At 40.5% G+C, this 16,898-nt stretch overlaps 1 protein-coding gene across 7 annotated transcripts in view; it reads left to right on the plus strand.

Annotated features, from left to right (window-relative positions):
* The first annotated feature begins 533 nt into the window (after positions 1–533).
* Positions 534–16,898, plus strand: part of LANCL2 (LanC like glutathione S-transferase 2) — an 82,426-nt gene continuing 66,061 nt past the window's right edge. For 4 of the 7 annotated variants that reach the window (XR_012333823.1, XR_012333824.1, XR_004528042.2 and 1 more), the window contains exon 1: positions 538–928. Coding sequence is in view for 3 of the 7 variants with exons in the window: in XM_033862785.2 (XP_033718676.1) it covers positions 740–928 (189 nt within the window). In the remaining 4 variants the exon portion in view is untranslated. Of the gene's footprint in view, positions 929–16,898 lie in introns of all 7 variants that reach the window. The other 3 variants (XM_033862785.2, XM_019939387.3, XM_004310826.4) reach the window with 3 other exon arrangements.

Consider the following 16,898-nt stretch of genomic DNA (forward strand, 5'->3'; position numbering starts at 1 on the left):
ACTTGGAATCCCGAGGGTAGAAACTATCTTTTGTCATCACCTAGTACCATCTGGCATTCAACGATTAAATGGGAAAAAAAAAAAGGAATAATATATTTCCCTCAAGGAGGAGAAATCATTATATCTATTTAGTTTCAAATAATTAAAGAAACAAGAAGAACAAAGAGAACCAATAAAGGCTGCTAACTATGTTGTGATTACATAAATGCAGATGTACTTGCTTGTGTCCTTTTATTATTATCCATGTTATGCTCCTGGGCAATTAAACTAATATTGGACGAGCCTGGGGGGGGGCGGTCAATGAAATATTTAGGTGATTCAGGATGCTTTCACATTACATGCTGCTACCAAAGATACCCGTTTATTCAAAACAAAGGGACTTAAAACCTAAAAGGAAAAAAAAAAAAAGGCGGTGGCTCCTCCTCCAGACCCCCCTCCCCCCCGACGGCGGGATGACTGGGAGGGACAGCGCCCTCCCCGGAGACGCTGCCCTTGCGGCGCCGCTGGCCGGAGCCTACTCCTCGGAGGGGACCCCGCTACCGCGGCGCCCCGGTGACTGCGAACCGCCGCAGCCTCCCCGAGGGCACGTCTAGAGCCGGGCCGGGGCGGGGCGCCCGCCGCCTTCCTTAGGGCTTGCCTGAGACCCGTCCGCGGCCGGGCCCGAGCGCCTCGGAGGAGGCTTGTCCCCGCTCGCTCGCCGTACCGCGCGGCCCCGCGGAGGGCAGGGCGCGCGGCCGACATGGGCGAGACCATGTCCCGGAGGCTTAAGTTGCAGTTGGGCGGGGACGCGGATATGGAAGAGCGGGCGTTCCCCAACCCCTTCCCGGACTACGAGGCCGCCGCCGCTGTGCCGGCCGAGGAGCCGCCACGTGCTCGCTCCCAGCTCACTCCCGACGAGCTGGGCCTCCCCTTCCACAGCGATGGGAAGGTGAGTCGGCGACCGGCGGCCGGATTCGGGCCGCGCCAGGCGTTGGGGGAGGGGAGCGCCGGCGGTGGTAGCGTCCACCCGCTGCCCCCTCGCCGCGCGGAAGTCACCCACCCGCGCCGCGCGCTGCTCCTGGGTCAAGGCCCTGGGTTCCGCCGCTGGGCGGTCCGGGGCCGGCGAGCTCCCAGCGCGCGGGCTTCGAGCTGCGGTCCTTCCCGGGCGATGTGGCCCTGGAAGGCTGTGGAGCTCTGCGTTGTTAGCCGCTTTCCTCCTGGTAGGCGCCTCCTGGCCCCTCGTGCCTTTGAAATACGCTTTTTCGGGGCTTTCGGAAGTGCGGGCCAGGTCTTCGGGGTCTGTTGAGGTGCAGATGTGTTTACCATCGAGGGCCCGCCCCCAGAGCTGTAAAACGTACCCGCTGACCGCCTGTTGGCACTATCCCTGGGGCCGAGGTTATCGTCAGCCCTGGCCTCCGGTCCCCTGCTCTTGGAATGTAGGGCTTGGGAACAGCAACCAAAAGGCCTTGTTTCTACACAGTAGTGTCACTGTAATGGGTCTGCTATGTGCGCCCAGGAGTCGGAAATGGAATACGTGTGAACAAGCTAACTCGGTAGGGGGAAGGTGGACGGAAAGGAATACGTGAATATCGGCACAGCTGTTCTCGTTTTGGTAAAGCCGCGCGTTCACTGGTTAGGTTCCTGTGTTTCCACTGATCTCTGTTCCAACTCCCACTTTACCTCCCTGGCTCCCCATGTATTTTGTGTTTGAAAAGGCATTAGTTCGCCCCAATGAAGGCAATTTTGAAAGAGCTATTATTGGTCTGAACATGGAATCTTAGGCAAGTGACTTCTCTAAACTCGCTTTTCTTGTATGTAATTCAAATCTGGAGAACAATTCCTAACTTACAGGGATGTTAGTGATTGAATTAAAGTATATCAAGCGGTCTGTCAAACTGCCTTACGTGGTACCTGGTAAAGCCCCCAATAAATGCATCCTCATTCTTCCCCTGGAAAAGTCAGTGCTCGTGGTTTAGAATTCATATGTCAGCACTGATTTTTTTCTCTGGATTTCTTCTGTTTTCACATATATTTCTGTTTTGTTTGTGACTTGGTGTTTAAATCCTTTGTAGTAAAAATAAGTCTCTGGCAAACATTTGAAAAATCTGTCACTCATACATATTATCAGTTGCTGTCTCAATATTATCCTTAGAGTAAGGAGGCTACTGCAGTTTAAAGATAAGTGAAAGGAACCACTATTTGAGTCTCCCTGAGAACAGTAAAGAGGTGAGAACAGTTGAGTTTCATTTTCTACCTCAGAGAAGGAGATAAACACTGGTTCTGAAATTACATGTTTTTCTTTCTAACCTTTATATCCAGTAAACATAATGTTGACGTCAACTACACACCAAACGGGCTTATGTAAAAGAAAATTAAGCCACAAATAACTAATGGGGCTTGTGATATCTCCATGCAATTAAACAATTAAAATAAGTCAGGGTGGGGGACCCATGCCGGTGGTCGTTGTTATATGCTAAAGGAAAGGGGAAGAGTTTTTTCATGTTCTTGAACATGAAAATGAGAGCACATTGAAGGGAGAGAGGAATTTCTGATTTTGAAAGGTGGATATGAAATGGAGCAGGACCCTGTGGTCCGCACCGCGGCCCCCCGCCCATGTCCTCAGCCCACCTTTCGTCTGTAGAAAAACTGCAGGCAAAGAATAAGTTGAATTAGAGAAGTGAGAAAATGCAGAAGCAAAGGAAAGCAATCAAACAGGACAAAATAATAGTAGTTTAGTCATGAAGCAAAGTGAAGGACCTTTAGTTCCTCCTCAGGGGCTGTAGATAGTATTCTGGGCCGTGTCCTTTGAGCTGTTTTGTAGAGATGGAAAGCCCCACCAGGTGGAAGAAGTGAACTACATGATGACCAGACTGTAGCCATGACATCACCTGCCACAATTCTGAGAACTGGCCTCAAAGAAATCGGAGCAAACCGACCCTGGAACCAAAAACTAAGTGTTCTTAAAACAAGATGATGTTGGTCAGACCACCACATGACCAATTTCAGGATGCCTGTCAGAGCTGCCTGTGCTGTTCTGCACGTAGCCCCCGCTTCCACTTACACACCCCAGAAACTCGCCTTTAAAAGCTCTTACCCACTGGTCATCCTTGGGGGCGGGGGGTGTCAGCCTTTGGACACGAGTACCCCCTCCCCCCTCCCTTGGTTTGCCAGCCTCCAAAATAAAGCAAACTTTCATTTCCACCAGCCTTGCCTCTAGAGTATTGGTTTTAGAGCAGCAAGCAGCCAGACCCCACTTAAGGTAAGAGAATGCTTAGATTTAGGGAAGTCGTAAAATAAAATGAACATGAATTAAGTTCCCCTGCCTTCTGTATTGATAGATTGGGATTATTACGTCTTTAATTCTTAGAATATTAAGAATGTAATTAAAATAGAAGTTGTCAAACTATGCATTTGTTTTGATAGACATGAAGTTTCATGACAATGAGGGTGTTATGAGTTGAATTGTGTCTCCCCAAAAGATGAAGTCCTGACCTGTGGAATGTCAGAATGTGACTCTTGGGAATAAGGTTATGTTAGATGTAATTAAAGTAAGGTCATGCTGGAGTAAGGTAGGCTCTTAATCCAATATAAACTAGTGTCCTTAGAAGAGAGGCAGAGACACACAGGGAGAGAGAAAATGGCCATGGAATGATGGAGGCAGAGATTAGAGTGATGCATTTGTAAGCCAAGGAATGTCAGAGGTTGCTAGCAAACACCAGGAACTAGAAGAGGCAAGGAAGGATTCTGCCCGGAGTCTCAGAGGGGACATGGCCCTGCCAACCCTTGATTTTGGACTGATGGCCTCGAGAACTGTGAGACTATAAACTTCTGTTGTTTTAAGCCACTCAATTTGTTTCGGCACCCTAGGAAATTAATACAGAGTGTAATTTGTAAATTAGGCATTGAGGAATAATTTTATCATGATGGTGTGTGCTGTTAGTGAGAAAAGATTACGTAAAATCTACCAACACAGTAACTTTATTGCCAAGTATTCTTTAAGTCACTTATTTGATCCCGTTTAGGTTAGCTGTGTATGTGTTGTGGTGTAATCGATCAGTAAAATTCACCTCCAGTTCTAAAACCAGATCAAGTCTACTTCACTGAATTATGTTTCTGTAAGTAGGCTTTTGTAACATTTTGACGACATCGGTCCAGATACTATGAAAAGCAGTGAACCAGTGTAATAGCAGCTTTTTTTGTTTTTGTTTTTTAAATTTGGAAGGTATCTAAAGTCAGCACTGTTAGCTACTTCTCTAATAGCCTTTTCTTCCCTTCTTTTTGCTTGATTTCGTTGTGGCCGTGAACTTCAGGAGCTGAATCATGGTTGATGTACACCAGTGTTTCTCAGAGTGCTTCTCCGATCAGCAGCGCCAGGTTTATCTGCTGTATCGTCAAGGATACACTCAGGAGACAGAAACCACACAGTGATTTGGTAGGGAAGGTTTCATATGAAGAATTATTCCTAAGCATAAAGAGATTGGAGTAACGAGCGGTTGCCTCATAAGAAGTAAAGAGAACTCTAAAGGATAGAGGAATAGCCGATACGAGGAGCAGCCCCATTCCTGGGGCTAAGAGGGCACTCAAGGGAGAAGCCACTGTACTATCCATCTATTGCTATGTGAGAGATGATCCCCAAACTTAATAAGTTAATAAACATTTATTATCTCACATAGTTTCTGAGGGTCAGGAATCCAGTTGCTACAGCTTAAAGCCCAGTTGGCTCGTTGTGATTGGTTGTCCTTAGGTTTTGCTTTTGTAACCTTGAGGCATTTACAGGCTTAGGTTTTGGTTTGCTTACAGAGGCTGCCAAGGCAGTAGAGCCACCTCAGCCCAATGGTCTCCTTGTTTAATTAATCTAACAATACCCCTTTTGGTCACGCTGTCATACGTGAGAGATTGATCTCGAATGGTGTATAAGCGCCACTCTGGGTCACCATCAGAATTAAGTTGCCCTTGTCTCATTGTGAAACTCACAGGTTGTGGTGTCAGGTCCATGGAAGAATTGTTTTTGCTGTTCATCTCTTTGTTCACTTGTTTCTGTTTCTCCAAGAGCAGTGAGACCACCTGATGTACTGCTGATGGCTGTGAACATGCGTTTAAGATGGTTGAGAGAATGTAGCCCACCAGGGAGACTGATGGCGACTATGAGGACGATAACACAGAGACTGAAGGCTAATCCTAAGCCAGGGCCCCCATGAACCAAACCAGTTGGTATCAAATAAATCAAAGAATATACCTGAAGGGATATCATCCTGTTTCAGCCAAGTAGCTTATTTGCTAATTTCTTACATTTGCTAAAATATCAGAGGGGTTGATCCAGGTACAGCAGGAAGTATTTGCTTTGGTGCACACTCCTTGTTTAGCCAGTAAGTGATCTAAGCAATTCTATTATCTAGAACCACCTTAGCAAGAAAGCCCAGTGACTCTTGTTGTGCAGCTGTGGCCTTGGCAGTAGATTCAGTGATAGTTGCCAGAGCTAAGGAGCATTATCTTCTTGTGCATTAGCAGAGAGAAAAAGCAAGTAGTGAAGAGGCAAAAGGAATGAAGGTTTTTATATTGGAGATGAAGATCTTGTTCTGGGATCTTGGGAGATGCCATCTGCTTCTGGGGAGGAACCTCCCTGGTCAATTTCACTTCAGATCTTCACCTGGTGTGCAGTTCCAAGAGTCCGGAGGAGCCCTTTTTAGTTGAGGGATGTGGATCTAAGGTTCAGGGTCCTGAAATTTGTCTTCCATCTGGGTTTGAGGAGGGGCCTTTCAAGGAAGTTCAAGGGCAGTCTTTGTTCTTAGTGATTCCAGATCAGAAAGGTGGGAGAAAACTGGAAATATTATAGATAGTTTGGAGAGTCATAGCCAGATATTTGAAGAAGCTAGAAGAATTCAGGATCCAGTCCAGTTTACAGGTATATAGCAAACCTCAAAGACAATGAACAGGACTAAAATCTGATATGCACATGGTTGTGTTACAATTTTCTACTGAAACATAATTTTTTTTCTCTACAGTCACCCTCATTTCTTTTAAAGATAATCAAAGTAAGGCTAATTTGTTTGCAAAATAAGTCATCTCATTGAACTTGGCCTGTTTTAATGAGGGGACCTCCTGGGGGCTGTCAAGGGTCTCCTTCAATGTCCTCTTCTGACAGCGAAACTGTCAAAAGATAAACTGAGGCATATTACAAGTGTTAAGAGCTTAGTGAGCACAAATGGATTTGAATCAGGCAGCGCCAAACTGGAAATGGTTTAGGAGCATTTTTCCGACGAGCCAGGGGAACAGTGAGGGGGTTGGGGCACTGATCCTCCGGACAGTCGAATGTCCCCATAACTTAATTCTGCATAGGTCGTTCCTCTGTACTGAATTTCTTCCATATCTGTGGTTCCTTATCCGTGGATTCAACCAACTAGGGATTGTGTGGTACTGTAGTATTCACTGTTGAAAAAAATCCCCATGCGGTGGACCCAGGCAGTTCAACAAACCTGTCTTCTTTAAGGGTCAGCTCTGTAGAAGAAGTGTGGAAGCAAAGCAAGGACATTCTTGATTGGCTGTAGCTTAAAGCCTAGCTGTCTGTGCTTGGTTGTCCTTGGTGTTTTGATTTCATAACCTTGAGGCATCTACGGGCTCAGGTTTTGGTTTGCTCACTACACTGCCAGGGCTTTGGAGCCACCTCGGTCCAGTGGCTTCTGCTAATGAATCCAACAGTGGGGCTTTGCCAGGCTAAGGGGGAGCGCTGCGTGAAGGGAAAGGCAGGGAGTAGAATCTGACTGCAGAGGAGGGAGAACATTGGGTGGTAACGGGGCTGAAAAGGTAGATTGGAGCCAGTTCTAAAGGACTTGATGGGTCCTAAGGATTTTAAAACTTTTTCCATACAAAAATGAAGATAAAGAGAATTTTTACTTGGAATCTATAACTTGACATTATCTTGAGTTGTTGGAAATTCTTCATTTTATACTTTTTCACTTAATTTTCTGTATTTTTGCTTTTCACTTCAAAATTTGTTGAATGTCATACTATATCATGGAAGCATAAGGAAATAGCACTTTTCAGTTGCCCAGAAAATACATGGGGTCGGCCAAAAAGTTTGTTTGGGTTTTTTGGTAACATCTTACGGAAAAACCCAAACGCACTTTTTGGCCGACCCAATAATTTTTCTTTCGTTCAGATGAGCTAAAATGGGGGTGAGGGAGGGAATATACTCTACAGCCTTTCTCCTCAAAGTGAGATTTGTGGACCCAAAACATCAGCCTTTCCTGAATGCTTGTTAGAAGATGCGGCTTCCACCCTACACCTAAAGAACCAGAACCTGCATTTAACCAAATTCCCAGGTCAGACAGTCCATATGCCCATTATATTGGAGGAGCACTGCTCTACATAGAGCTTGTTGAATTTTCTTTTAATTTTAACCTCCAGCCAGTTTTCAGTTCCTGATATGGAAAGATATTGACATAAAAGCATAAGGGGAAGATTATGTAGGGGAGACTACAAAAATATTGCAAATCAGCATTTCCCATCTGTTGGGAATAACGTGGAGTATAGAGCAGGTGAGAACTTGGATAGACCTGGGTTTGACTCCTACTTTTCTGCCACTTATTAGCTATAGCCTTTGGGCAAGTAATGTGGGCAATGATAGTACCTTCCTAACAGATTATGACTATTTAATTAATGCATTTAAACACTTAGAACAATGCCCATTAACATAGGATAATAGCATTTATCTCATCAGCTTGTAGTAAACGGTTAAGTTGAAAAGGTAATTGAAGTTCTTAATATAATATATTGGTTGAAAGTTGATAATAATATAGTTGTAGAACAACCCATTCCTCATTAGGTTGTTATGGTGTTTAAGTTAATACATTTGGAGCACTCAAAAGGGTGCCTAATACTGATACAATTAGTACCTTGTTACACATAATTACTAATATATAGGTAAGTAGTTTAAGAGTTCAGTTAATGATAGCTATATTAGCATTATTATGTATCCTGTTTTTTGTCACTATAGCATACAATGTGATAATGAAAAATTGCTTAAAGGTTTATATCTTTAGTGGATTATAAAAAAATATTGCATATCCTTTACTTTTTCCTTCTTAGAGAAATGCTTATTCTTGTGCCTTTTCCTTCTGAGGAAAATATAGGCAAACATGCAGTATTCATGTGCGTATGTTCTCAGATTTCTAAATTCCGTACCATACTTTCCTCACTCACATCTCTGCAGTGGGGACACTAACACGCTTGCTGATGGTGGGGAAGGTGAAAAAGGATTATTGGATGTTGGAAAGTCAGCTAAACTCTCTGCCCACAGTTCTGTCAACTCGTGCTCTTTTTATTGGGGCCTCAGCAAAATTGAAAATTGTTGTATATCATGACATGGATCTTCAGATTTGCCTGCGTATGCTTGAACCCCCAAACAGGAGCTCTGAAGGTTTACTCCGTGGTTAGTGAGGGCTGACTGATTCATTTTTGTTTCTCTTCCCCACTTGACTCTTAGAGACAGGAATTTTTTCTTACCTATGCTTGAATTATTATTATTATTTTAAAAACTATCTCCACACTTGATACTGAGCTAGGACAGAATAGATACTTAGAATGTTGAGTGAATAAGTGTACTGAAATAAAAAACTTTTTTTTATTAGAATCATTTTTATATATTATTTAATAACATCATTTTATCTTTAAAATCTCTTCTGTATCTAGAATGTTATATGAGTCATGACCTAGGTCCTCTAGACAATCTTCTAACCTAATATAAGACTGTGTAATATACTTCATGGGTGTCCCAGGTGAGGCCTATATTCTGTAGGGTAGCCACCTAGGAGTCTGCTAGGGCCAGAATAGGTTTGAGCCAATTCTACTTGAATAGAATTGAATATAACAAACTGAGTTTCCTTTTCGGAAAATGTTTCTGTTCCCTAGATTTTAGCTAATACCGTGCAACAATTGTTTAATCAAAAATGAAACCTAGTTTTTCACCGAGAGCTTTCCAAAAATAAATATAATTTGACCACAAAGTCCTATTAACCTTATAACTATAATTGTGTATGCTTTGAGCCCTTATAATCAGTTTATTAATATACCATTACTAAGCAGCTGTCCTTGGTTCTTTATGGCAATTCCAAACTTCTTTTGTGGTTATGATATATATATCCCCTACAGAGTATACACAGCAGATTATCAATTAATTTTTATGACACAAAATAAGTATATCAGAATTGGACAGATGTATGTGTTTAGGATATGTAGTCTAGAATATTTTCTATTAATAGCGTTACTGAGTTTGAAACAAGAAAAACAGAAACAGACCTGATTATGTAAATATACACCTATTTTTAAAAGAATGAACTATTTTCAAACATCTAATCAAACAGCATTTCCTTGACACACATTCAGTATAGGTAATGATCCTTCTTCTGTTTATTGAAAATACTGCTAGTGAGGGTAGATGTTCCCCCACCATCTAATTCTTTTTTTTCTTTTTTTTTTTTTTTGCCGTACGCGGGCCTCTCACTGCTGTGGCCTCTCGCGTTGCGGAGCACAGGCTCCAGATGCTCAGGCTCAGCGGCCATGGCTCACGGGCCCAGCCGCTCCGCGGCATGTGGGATCTTCCCAGACCAGGGCACGAACCCATGTCCCCTGCATCAGCAGGCGGACTCTCAACCACTGCGCCACCTGGGAAGCCCCACCATCTAATTCTTTACTGTCAAAACATACAACTTTTTCCCCCTTTTCTCCTTTAGTAATTCACTTTGAGGTAATGATTGGGGTACTTTTGCTTATGCATTTTTGTTTGAAAATAAAGTGTTAGAAAACCAAGCCCACCTACTTCATATGTGTAAACTGTCACAGAGCATCTTCCCCTGGGAGATCTGAGATTACAAAATGTACTTTCCTCAACCTGTGCCCTGGATTAAAAAGATTTGTTAAAACCTTTCCTATGAAAGAATTACTTGCTGATGTGTATATATGTGCCTGTGTATACATATACTTGTCATTACTGGTATCTATGTATTTGCACATATTCTGGAGTGTATAATCTGTGTATCACACATACACAAAATGTGGGTTAAAAAGCTATTTTTATTATCTTTAAAAATGTAGACAAGTCATTGTTAGCTTTAATTTCTTTGTCTATAACACGGGGATGATAATGTTGTTATAGGGTTATCAGGATTGAATTAGATAGAGTGTCACAAGTGCCCACCTATGTGAGGAGTATAATAAATGATTTGATTCACAAGCTCTCCTGGTGCATTATTCAAACTCAGAAGTTTGGTTCACAAATACCTGTTCCAAGCATTACCTTTTGCTTTAGGAGTTATTTATTTGTGCATGTTAAACACCTATTTTGAGAGTTTCCACTCTCTATTTGAAGTTAAGATCATGAATTTTAAAGTTAATGATCAATCTCTTTTATGATTTCTGTATTTTTGTATTTTAGGGTTGTATTTCCTCAAACACAGCTTTCATTTAAAAAAATACAGAAAAACATGTAAGTATTAGAAATACCAACATCGTTTTGCTTTATAGCACTTTGGGGCATCCTTGTTTGGGAAAATTGCCTAGTATGTAGGAAAAGAATATTTTCTTTCTAATTGCAGTGCAATTACTAAAAATTAATCTTTGAGTCAGAGAAAAACCTCCCAAATTCTTTAGCTACTCGTTCTGTTTCTGTGCTTTGTGGAAGATGTGTATTGTATTCATATGGTGTGATTGAGTGAAAGCTGTAGTAAGCCTTTCAAAAATTTAAAGGTAAACTGTAAATAGAGAATCAAGCAAAGATTTTCACAACAAGGGCTCAGCATAGGGAGGCCCAGGAACTTTCGAATTAGACAGTCTAGCTACAGCCCCAAAAGCTCAGTCTCTTGTTGTCTCATGGGACCTTGGGCTGGCCTCAGGTTTCTCACCTAAAAAACAGAATCATTCAGTAATGTGAAGATGAATTGAAATGTCACATAGAGCACTTAGTGCTAGGCATATGGTAAAGTGCTCAGTAATTATTAATTATCTTTATAATAATACCATTATTAAATGAGATTAACCAGTTAAAATTTCTCCAAATAGAATTACAGCATAATAAATTTTTTTCTTTGTTCTTGAGACTTTGGTTCCAACATCAACAAATTAGAAATCTCTTTGATGACAGAGAGTTAGAAAATTAGGAACTAGAAAAGATACCTTAAAGCAAAGGCAGAGAAATTATTTTCACAATGGAATTTTGTCAAGTATTAAAAGGAATTAGAGTGAGTAATCGTAAGCCTTAGAACTATACTCCAGTATCATTTATGAGGAATAAAGCATATGCTTTGGAATAAAGTTATCATGCCAGAGCTAAAACTGTACATGAATGTGTTAGGCCTGCATTCAGCTACAATAAACAGAAGACCCAACTTGGAAGTATCTTAGATTATTTTTCCTGTATAACAGGAAGTCTAGAAGTAGGCAACTCTTGGTGTTGATTCATTTCAGGATTTCTGCAGTTATGTTGGTCTTTCTCTCATTTTTTTGTGCTATAGTATAAGATGGCTGCTCTAGTCCCAGATTTCTTGTCCAATTTTACAGTAGGACGAAGGGAGTTAAAAGAAGGGAGTACCAGCTGTATCTTTCTCTTTTATCAAGAAAAATGAGAACCTTCCAAGAGCCCTTAGAAGACTTGCACTTACATCTCACGGGTTAGAACTGTGTCATATGGCTGCCCCTGGTCATAAGGCAGTCTGGGAAAGCAAGTAGCTCTTCTGGGGTTGGATGCATTGCTGCTGTGAATCTAATCAGGATTCTCATAAGGAAGGAGGGTGTCCTGCAATAAGTGTGGGCTAGGTACTACTACCTTATGGGTTCTGCCACACCAGGTAATGAAGTGGTAGTACTCTAGTTTTTTTCCTTCTCATGAAAACTATTCTGTATCTCTTTGATTAATGGTGGAAACCAAAGGTCAAGACACAGGAGGCTTACATTACTAACTTGGAGTCAAAAAGTTATTAAACAGTTGGATGGAGAATCAGACATCTGTCCTCTTTGACACATAACAGCAGTACATGTTAATTTTTCTGATCCATGAAAACAGGATATCTTTCTATTTGTTTATCTCTTCACTTTCTTTCATCGGAGTCTTACAGTTTTCAGAGTACAGCTCTTTCACCTCTTTGGTAAAATGTATTCCTAAGTATTTTGTTGTTTTTGATGCTATTGTGATGAGGCTGTTTTATTTCTTTTTCTGGATAGTTTGTTGTTAGTGTATAGAAACAACTGATTTCTATATATTGATTTTATATCCTGCAACTTTACTGAATTTATTGGTTAGTTCTATCAGTTTTTTGGTTGAGTCTTTAGGGTTTTCTGTATATAAGATCATATCGGTAAACATAAACGGTTTTACTTTTTCCTTTCCGATTTGGATGCCTTTTATTTCTTTATCTTGCCTGATTGCTCTAGCCAGGATTTCCAGTACTGTGTTGAACAAGAGTGCTTAGAGTGGCACCCTTGTCTTGGTCCTGATCGTAGGGGAGAAGCTTTCAACCTTTCACCATTGAGTATGAAGTTAGCTGTAACCATATAGTAAGTATATGGCCTTTGTTATGTTAAGGTGTTCTCCTTCTGTTCCCAATTTGCTGAGAGTTTTATCGTGAAAGGATGTTGTATTTTGTCAAATGCTTTTTCTGCATCTATTGAGGGGATCATATGATTTTTATCTCTTGTTCTATTAATGTGATGTGTCACACTTATTGATTTGCATATATTGAACCATCTTTGTATCCCAGGGAAAACTCCCACTTGATCATGGTGTAAGATCCTTTTAGTGTATTTTTGAATTCATTTTGCTAATGTCGCGTTGAGAATTTTTGCATCCATGTTCATCAGGGATATTGGTGTGTAGTTTTTGTTTCACATAGTGTCCTTATCTGGCTTTGGTATCAGGGTAATGCTGGTCTTGGGAGTGTTCCCTATTCAATTTTTTGAAAAAGTTTGAAAAAGGTTGGTGCTAATTATTCTTTAAATGTTTCATAGAATTCACCAGTGAAACCATCTTGTCTGGGGTTTTCTTTTTTGGGAGGTTTTGTATTATTGATTCACTCTCCTTATACATTATTAGTTTACTCATACTTTCTATTTATTCCTTTTTAAAGATATTTATTTATTTATTTGGCTGAGCTGGGTCTTAGTTGTGGCACATGGGACCTTTAGTTGCAGCATGTGAACTCCTAGTTGCAGCATGAATGTGGGATCTAGTTCCTTGACCAGGGATCGAACCTGGGCCCCCTGCCTTGGGAGCACAGAGTTTTAGCCACTGGACCACCACTGGACCACTATTTCTGATTTGGCCTTGGTTAGTTGTATGTTTCTAGCAAATTATCCATGTTTTCTAGGTTATCTGTTTTGTTCGCATATGGGTTAATCTGCATATAACTTACAGTCAGCCCTTCATATTCTCGAGTCTTCACATCCCTGAATTCAACCAACCATGGACCATGTAGCACTGTAGTATTTACTACTGAAAAGTATCTGCATATAAGTGGACCTGTGCATTTCAGACCCGTGCTGTTCAAGGGTCAGCTGTATTTCTGTGGTATCACTTGTAATAACTCTTCTTTAGTTTCTGTTTTTATTTATTGAGTCTTCTCTTTTTTTTAGTTTAGCTAAAGGGTTTGTCAGTTTTTTAAAAAAATCTTTTAAAGAAACAGCTCTTAGGGACTTCCCTGGTGGCCCAGTGGTTAAGACTCCATGCTCCCAATGCAGGGGCCCAGGTTCAATTCCTGGTTGGGGAACTAGATCCTGCATGCCACAACTAAAAGAGCCTGCATACCGCAACTAAAGATCCTGCATGCTGCAATGAAGATCCTGCATGCCACAACTAAGACCTGGTGCAGCCAAATAAATAAATGAATATTAAAAATAAATTAACTAATTAAAAACAGCTCTTAGTTTTGTTAATCTTTTCTATTATTTCTCTAGTTTCTATTTCATGTATTTTTGCTGTGATCTTTGTTATTTCCTTTTTTCTGCTAACTGAGCTTGGTTTATTCTTTTTCTAGTTCCTTGAGGTATAAAGCTAGATTATTTATTTATTTAAGATCTTTCTTTTTCCTTACTGTAGGTATTTATCACTATAAACTTCCCTCTTAGAACTGCTTTTGCAGCATCCTATAGTTTTGGTAATGTGTTTCTATTTTCATTTGTTTCAAGATATTGTCTGATTTCCCTTTTGATTTCTTTGACTCATTGGTTGTACGGGAGTATGTTGTTCAATTTCCTCATATATGTGGATTTTCCAGTTTCCTCGTTGTTGATTTCCATTTTTACACCAGTGTCAGTAAAAATACTTGGTATGATTTGAGTCTTCTGAATTTGGTTAAGGCCTGTTCTGTGCCCTGTCATATGATCTATCCTTAAGAATATTCTGTGTGTACTTGAGAAGAATGTATATTCTGTTGTTGGATTGAACGTCTTATATATGTCTATTGGGTTCATTTGGTCTAACATATGGTTCAAGTCCAGTGTTTCCTTAGTGGTTTTCTGACTGGATGACCTACCCATTGCTGACAGTGTGGTATCGAAGTCCTCTGTTATTGTTGTATTGTTGTCTGTTTCTCCCTTTAGCTCTGGTATTATTTGCTTAATACATTTAGTTGCTCTGGTGTTGAGTGCATATGTATTTCTGATTGTTAATGTCTTCTTCAGAGGAGTTGACCCCTTTATCTTTATATAATGACCTTTGTTTCACGTGACTGTTTTTTACTTAAGGTCATTTTGTCTGGTATAAATACAACTACCCCTGCTTTCTTTTCCACTTTGTGGAATGTCTTTTTCCATCCTTTCACTTTGAGCTATGTGTGTTCTTAAAGCTGAAGTGAGTCTTTTGTAGGCAGCATATAGTTGGCTCTTGTTTTTATTCATCCAGTCCTTTTTGCCTTTTGATTAGAAGTTCAATCTACTTATATTTAGAGTGATTATGGATATGTAAGGACTTACTAGTGCCATCTTTTTAATTGCTTTCTGGCTGTTTTGTAGTTTTCTTGTTCCTCTTTGATCTTGCTGGATTCCTTTGTGAATTGGTGATTTCCCACCATTGTATGCTTCTGACTCCCTCGTCTTTATCTTTTGGGAGTCTACTCAAATTTTTTGCTTTGTGATTTTCATGAGATACATAAAACATTTTATAGCTATAACAGTCTATTTTACTCTGATAACAGCTTAATTTTAATCTCATACGAAACATCTACCCTTTTACTCTTCCACCTTTTATGGTTTTTTATGTCACAGTTTGCCTCTTTCCATATTGTATGTTCATCAGCAAATTATAGTAGCTGTAGTTACTTTTGATACTCTAGTTCTAATCTTTATACTAGTGTTAAGTGTTAACACACCATCATATTGCAGTGTTCTGAATTTGATTTTATATTTATCTTGATCAGTGTATTTCTTATGTTTCACATTACTAGTTAGCCTCCTCTCATTTCAGCTTGAAGAACTTCCTTCAGCATTCCTTGTTAGACAGATCTAGTGATGATGAATTACCTCAGCTTTTGTCTGGGGAAGTCTTTATTTCTCCTTCATTCTGGAAGGGTAACTTTGCCACAGGGAGTTTTTTGGTTTTGTTTCTGTTTTTTTAAAATTTTTGGCCACGCCGCACGGCATGCAGGATCTTAGTTCCGCGATCAAGGATCGAACCCGTGCCCCCTGCAGTGGAAGCGCAGAGTCTTAACCACTGGACCGCCAGGGAAGTCCCCACATGGAGTCCCCAAATGGAGTATTTTTTATTTTTTTATTTTTTGTTTCATCACTTTGAGTATATCATCCCACGTTCTCCTGGCCTGTAAGATTTCTGCTGAGAAATTCACTGATGTCCCATTGGAGGTTCCTTTGTAGGTTACAGTCTTCTTTTTCTCTTGCTGTCTTTAGGTTTCTCTTTTTGTGTTTGATTTTTGATAGGTTTATTACAGTGTGTTTTGGAGAAGGACAATTTGGGTTGAAGTAATTGGGTAATCTGTTTATTAACTTCATGAACTTGATGTGCATATCTCTTCCCAGGTTTGGAAAGTTCTCAGCCATTATTTCTTTAAATAAGTTTTCTGCCCCCTTTCTCCTTCACTTTTCCTTCTGGAACTCTAATGACTTGGCTGTTGGTTTTTTCAGGATGTCTCAGGATGTCTCATAGATCATGTAGGCTTTCTTCACTCTTTTTTATTCTTTTTTCTTTTTTCTCTTCAGACTGGGTTCTTTCTAAGCTCCTGTCTATATTGTTGATTCTGTCTTCTCTTTGATCTGCCTGCTTTTGATGCGCTCTATTGCATTTTTCATTTCATTCATTAAATTCTTAAGCTCCACAATTCTATTTGTTTATTTTTCAGTGATTTCTGTTTCTTTGTTAAATTTCTCATTTTCGTCACATACTGTTTTTTTTATTTCATTGAATTGTTTTTCTGTGTTTTATAGCTCGTTGAGTTTCCTTAAAACAGCTATTTTTGAATTCTTCCTTGTGTAAATATTAGATTTTCACGTCTTTACGTTTGGTCACTGGAAGATTATTGTGATCTTTTGGTGACATCATGTCTTCTTGATTTTTCATGTTCCTGGTAGAGTCCAAAATGGACCAGCGGGAGCTACATTCCTTTAATGCCCTGGGAATCTTATATGCTGCTATCTGACTTGCTCCCTCTCCCCAGGCCTGGACTCCCTCTGTAATGCTCTGGATGCATTATGAGAAGTGAGAGAAATAGGTCTCTTCATCAGAGTCCTGCACAGATTTAGAAACCAGGCAGTCACTCAGTGGCTCTCCCTTTCCCCAGATGGAGAAATAACGGGCCATCTATTTAGCCATATGCTATACCTGAACATTAGGTGATGCCAGCAGAGACAAGCTGTTACTCTTACCCACTTGAGTGGACCCAAACTCCTTTTTTTCTTTTTCCTCCAATGGAGTGTTGGTACTTCTC

Source organism: Tursiops truncatus, chromosome 9 (genome assembly GCF_011762595.2).
Source record: "Tursiops truncatus isolate mTurTru1 chromosome 9, mTurTru1.mat.Y, whole genome shotgun sequence".
Lineage (NCBI taxonomy): Eukaryota > Metazoa > Chordata > Mammalia > Artiodactyla > Delphinidae > Tursiops > Tursiops truncatus.